The 6,362-nt window shown below is 31.0% G+C and overlaps 1 protein-coding gene across 1 annotated transcript; it reads left to right on the top strand.

The window, feature by feature from the left end:
- The first annotated feature begins 2,390 nt into the window (after positions 1–2,390).
- LOC127738962 (transforming growth factor beta-2 proprotein-like) lies at positions 2,391–5,983 on the top strand. The gene is made up of 3 exons (XM_052250499.1): positions 2,391–2,707; positions 2,993–3,100; positions 5,332–5,983. Exons 1-3 carry the CDS (start codon positions 2,404–2,406, stop codon positions 5,895–5,897), a joined length of 978 nt encoding a protein of 325 aa, XP_052106459.1. The 5' UTR covers positions 2,391–2,403; the 3' UTR covers positions 5,898–5,983.
- The last annotated feature ends 379 nt before the right edge of the window (positions 5,984–6,362 follow it).

Below are 6,362 nucleotides of genomic sequence, written 5' to 3'. Positions count from 1 at the left end.
ATATTATGAAGTGAGTGCAAAACCATGATATAGTAGATTTCAGTTTTATCATCTCTTTAGTAAGGCAGCTTCATTAAGACTACATACAACATTTTAATTCGTCAACTAGAGCAATCCAAATTCAATTAATTAGAAAGGAAAAACATATGTCAAAAGTGGAAGCATGCAACGTTCATGGGCAAATCACTGAACTAATTAAGGGCTCCGTTAGTGTATTTGTTTTTAGTTTTTTGTTTTGTACTTAAATCAGGCCATTGCTTTTCTCGTTTGAATTATTGTACATTTTGCCATGTCTGGGCCTTTTATAGCTTGCTTGCGGTATGGGTTTTGCTCATTGATGAAGGCCCTACGGTGACCTATAGTTGCTTAAATCCGCTTCGTTTGGACTCTGCCGGATCCTATTCTGATTTGCAATCATATCTCATCTCCTTATTTTATATTCAGTAATGTTAAAGAAAAAAAACTTAGTTCACTCCCTGATATTGGTGAAGTTCCTATTGCTTAATCCTTAATTCTATTTATAATGTTTTATGGACGTGTTGTTCTTTTGATTCTTTTTTTTTTTGCCATGGTGTTGTATGTCATTTTTTTCAATGGCTTTCATTTACTCTCTTGGTAATTTCTCCCTTTTTTTAAGTAAGCGACAAAGACTGTTGATTATCTCTATTAAGAAGTTTTCAATAGAATTAATATGATATGTAGGTTTTGATAATAGAAAGCCGTAGAACACATTCAAAACTACAAATGCGTACTGGAAAAAAATTACCCTCGATTGTTATTGCAATTTTGACAAACCATTCTTAGGGCAGTACACAATCAATTGCAAAGAATAAAAAAAAAGGGATCCTCAAGATTTCTTGTGCAAAAAGCAGACACATTTTAATGCACGATGTCCCATTTCCATATCAAGCGCTATATAGCTTCACAGTATACTAGTATTCTTAATTAACGCAACATCGACATACAACGTAGACGTGCTCCAACGAAAATATTCGACATCGAAATCTTTTGGTTGCGGTTTAGGTTTTCTTAAACAACGCGTTTTGTTTAAAAATCCCGTTTTTTGTAGGTTGGGCAGTATTTCTAAATTTGAATATTTAGTGTTCTTTTCGGAGGTAAAATGGCGTATATCAGTAGTATCTTATATTTTCTAATCTTTGGGTACAATTTTAAGGTCATTGTCCCCTTCATACATGTAATTATTCAAAATTTTAACTAGCACTAGACTAACTTATTACACATGATCTTACATCATATTTAAAATGCCAATATTTTGGCATTGTACAAGGTCATGCTTTTGGGGGATTTCGAATGACGTCTTCACACTAAATTCATTGAAGGTGTGTTCGTAGACATTTGATTCTGGGAAAATATGGTTTGTCTATTAGTTGAAATTGTGCTATGTACTGGTTTTCAGTAACTGCGAGTACTCTTAAATCGGTTCTTTGTGTCTTTTGTCTTTTTGTTCGTTGTTTTTGTGCATAACAATAATCTGAAGGGTCTATCCATTTCCAACTGATTTTTAAAGTTTGTTCTTATGCAGTTTCCTTACACCATTGTCACAGATTTGTCTCCGGGGAAGGTGTATTATCGCTCATTAACATGTTTAATCTCGCCGCATTCTTTATGTGCCTTTCCCAAAGCTTGAAAACTGTAATTCATTGGTCGTCGTTGGATACTGTCTGTCGTAATTGTTTTTTAATTCTTGTATTATTTAGGCCGTTATTTTTTGGTTTTTTTTTTGGGGGGGGGGGGGGTGATTTGTTTCACATTTTGTTATTACGGGGCCTTTAGAGCTTACTATATGATATAAGTGTTGCTCATTGTTGAAGGCCATACGTTGACTTGTTCACATCCTTGTTCTTGGTTTGTGCTAGAACGTCTGCATTCATACAATATCCTTTGTTTATAATATACAACAACATTACCATGCTGGTAGACTACATCTTCACATATATCTGTATCTAGAAGAGGAGTTAGGGGGGCAGGGTGTCCTTAGTGGAGCTACATTCATGGTTAATGCAGACTTTTTACCTGTTCGAATCCAAATGTTTATAGAAATTTTTACAAAAAATCTGTGTTAAGTAATAAATGTGTGTTAATTATATTTTTAAAACAATGATATTATCTGAATTTTGGAAAATTTTCAGAATTATGTTGCCAAAGAGAAGATGTTTGCTTTTTAAAAGATAAAATTTGATTTTTTTCACTGATCGAATGATTTAAAATTTATTACGTGATCACCATCGGATGATTTTTTATAGAACAGGTGCACACACATTTTTTAAATTACATAACTAGTATGTATAGTGATTGGCTGGTCAATAATAGTTTAACAAATTTATAAATACTGTTTCGAGGGGATTTACCATATTTAGTAAGCATTTTAAACCACATGCAATCATGATTGTGAAACTTCTGTTTTATTTTTTTACGTTTTATATCTATTTCGTGGCTACATCGAGTTTGAGGCATGCAGAAAATATAAAGTTATTGAGTTCTACTTTATCAATACAAAAAGAATATATTCTTGACATTAAGGACCGATCTAGGAAAGAGAAAAAACTGTATTTTACAAATTATTTGCGAAATCTTTTTAAGGAGATATCATTGTACGATGAAGATAAATCACTGTTGACAGACGATAGAACTTCAGAGGATGTTGTAACGAGGCTGGCCAGTGTTCACATTTTATATAGAAATATTCGTAAGTACAAAACGGAAGATTTTATTATCAAGAACTTGTGATTTGATCTTACAATTTTTTGTGTTATAAGACAAAATTTGTCTGTAATTCACTTCTGTCAAGTTTTAAAGTTCTGCAATATAGTATATTGGGAGATGTGACTGCAGGAGTTCAAAAGTTATCATCACTGTTTTATTTTTTCATCAGTTTCCTTAAAGAAATAAGAAAATTGTTTTTAGTAAACTATTTAAATCGCTACAACGTTATTGTATAACATAAAAATGAAAACTGTCATTAATATTTCAGATAAACAAAACAAATATGTGTTTGATATTTCTGGTCTTCCTAGAGATCTATTTGTTTCCCACGCCGAGTTAGTGACTCATTATGGCACAAAATCGACGGAATTACAAGGTGAGTAATTTTATTAGGAAATATCAGAACTGCATATAAGACATTAATTGAACACGTTGGTTATACTTTTCTGTTTGATTAAACTAGTCATAATTTCTATTTTAGGTTTTATAGTTATGAATATTAGAAATATCAATAAAAAAGTCGAATGTTTGTCATAAATAGATTTATAAAGCAAGTGTTTTATATACATTAATGACACAGACTTCAAAAGTATAAAAATTTCAAGAAAAAATTAATGAATCTGTTTACATTTGGGAGGTTAGATTAAAAATGTGCCAACAAACGTTAAGACAGTTGCTAATTTATTTGTTGAGGAACTTTTAAAATTTTTATATTTAAATTATATTTGATCAAATTTAAGAATTGTTTAAAAAATAGAATTCATTTGTTCAACTTTATAAAGTTTCAATTGGTGTAAATCATTAACAGGGAAAAAAGTTTGTGAACGATTTTTATAGGGAAGTTTGACTTGTGATCAACTCTATCAATAGTTCGAAAACAATTTTGTTGATAATCGATCCACATTCTTCTGAAGGCGAGACTTTTAATACTAAGTGAAAAAATTACCAAAGCATCTCCTCGCAGCTCTATTTATTCGTTATCTGTTCTGGATTAAGCGAAAATATCGAATACACCATTTTTTCAAATTATAAAAATAGAATGACTCAAGCTCTCAAAGATGATATGTAAAATATTAAGTCCGATTTTTTTAGAAACATGATAAAGATCTATCTCGTTTCTTTTCTTTTTTGTTGTAATTTTTTTTATTTTAACTCTTGTTCCAGAATAATCCCCAATCCTGTTTGTTCCCGACCGAAATTCACATATAATGGTGCGAAGGACAGGTTAGCAACTGCATAATAATTACAAGTGCTTCTTCTATTATTGCTATTTATAAGTGACAATATTATAGTGCAACTTGTAACTATTATGTAAACCTGTCCTTCGCATTACTGTGGTTATGTAAATTGTGCCAAAAAATAATTACACTCATGTTTTTGTGTCAAATGATGTAAATGACTGTATTTTTAGTTTTCACAAGATACTTGTCATTTACTAGGTACTTCGCGATTGTTTGTAGTTGATCCGGGCAAATTGTTTTCTTTTTTTGTTAATGAAAATTGACCGCCACGAAACTTCACTAATTTGTAGTGACTAAACCGCATTACAAAAAGACAGACTGCTTATCTTTTACGTCATTTTTGCTGTAGATCATATTTTCCGTATTTTAAAATAACGGCCATTGTATTGTCGTAAAAATGCAAGAATTGTTCATTTTGGATGTTATTCATAGTTTGGAAATCTTAAAATATTGAAGACTGTCACATATATATGTAACAACATAATATTTGACTATTCAATATTTCAAGATTTCCAAACTATGAACTACATCAAAAATGAATAATTCTTGCATGATGATGTTTACGACAATACTGCAGATTGAGGATGCATTTGTGTTATGTGGAATATTGTTATTGTATATTTGCTTTTGTAATGTCAATGAAGAAGGAAAAAAAATCAAATTATAATCTATGGTCAAGTCTACCGATGTGGAGGTGTTGCCTTGCATTTGGTGTACTTTTAAGCTGGGACTATTATTGGGTCAATATATTATGTCCCAGTTTTAAGGTATAAATTTTGGTTTATTGCTATATAAATACCATTAACCAGATGTTTATGAGGATTCCATCATTTTCAACATCAATAAATGCAATCTCAATGTATTTCATGTTTTCTCCGCATATTTACAGCGATGCGTATAGGACTATTTTTGATAACAAAACAAACGAAAACCGTGACTAAAAGCATTACTATTACTATTATATTTAATGAATGCTTCTTTTTCCCAGTTTTATAGAGATAAAAGCATTGACCGTGCGCACATTTTAGTACACACATTGTGCTTCGATCTATGCATTTATTCCCCATTAAAATTACAAAAAAAGCGGTCAATTTTTAATCAAAGGTTATTGAAATGCCAGCATATGTTATGTTGCTTTGAATAAACCTTTTTTATCCAGTTACTTTTTCTTTCTTTCTAAAGGAATTTCATTATATATAGTTGATACATCAAGAAATCATCCCTTTAAAAAAGATCGCCTATTTTGATTATTTTTAACTTTTTAAGAAATGTATTAAACGAAGACGTTTAAAATACTTTTAAAAACTCTTACATATAAAATTGACATAGATTATCATCTTTTTAATGTGTATATACTGTTTTGCAGGTATATCTGACAATTATCTCATTAGAGATGTGACAAAAGATTTTAAAGCTCATTACACTTCCGGAACAAAATTATTTGGAGCTGATGTTGATGATATTGCTGAAAACTATACGACTCCACAACTAGTGATTTTTGAAAACGTAAATAACACCCTGTTATCCTCGTTGAGATCACGTAGAAGACGGGATATTAGTTTAGCATTGCAAATGTCTAATATAAAGGATAGTAACATCAACAAAAAACTCTGTTCACTAATACCATGGGAGGTAAATTTCCGAGATATTGGCTGGGGTCGTTGGTTATGGCATCCATCTTCTTATTTAGCGAACGTGTGTTCCGGTAGCTGTGACTATAATGATAATGCAATTTTACATTCTAGTCACGCTTACATAAAAAATCTATTCATAAAAAAGTTTCGGAATAAAGTTCCGAATGATTTTGACTTGTCTACCAATTGTTCTCCTTCTTTATATGCACCACAAACAATTATTTATCTTAGCAAGCATAGAACGATTATGGTAAAGCAGATTTCAAGAATGAAAGTAGCTTCTTGTTCGTGTCTATAAATTGGATTCTGAATGTGTCTACTCGCTGACCTTTGATGAGAAACGAAATCTTTATTATATTATTCCGCATGTTATTTTTTTTTATATTGATGTAATTATATATAAAATCTAATTTATATCACTTATGAACATTTTATTAATTTAAATGCAAATAATATTTAATATAGATTCAAGGTCCGGAATTTCGCCGTTTCAAAATCTGCGAGATTGTAGATAGTGTCATCGGCTTCCTGAAATGAAAATAACGTTACACCATTGGCCAAAACGTTGTCAACCAATTACAATGTTTTAATGTTCACTTTTGAAATTGATACCCATGCAGAATGATTAAGATTCTGAAACCGTGAACTGCAGGTAGATGATACCAGTATAAAAATGAGAAGATATGGTATGATTGTCAATGAGACAACTATCGACCAATCAGATTTAAGCAACTATAGGTCACCGTACGGCCTTCAATAATAA

Source organism: Mytilus californianus, unplaced genomic scaffold (genome assembly GCF_021869535.1).
Source record: "Mytilus californianus isolate M0D057914Y unplaced genomic scaffold, xbMytCali1.0.p SCAF_1, whole genome shotgun sequence".
NCBI lineage: Eukaryota > Metazoa > Mollusca > Bivalvia > Mytilida > Mytilidae > Mytilus > Mytilus californianus.
This window is presented reverse-complemented; position numbering and strand designations above follow the sequence as displayed.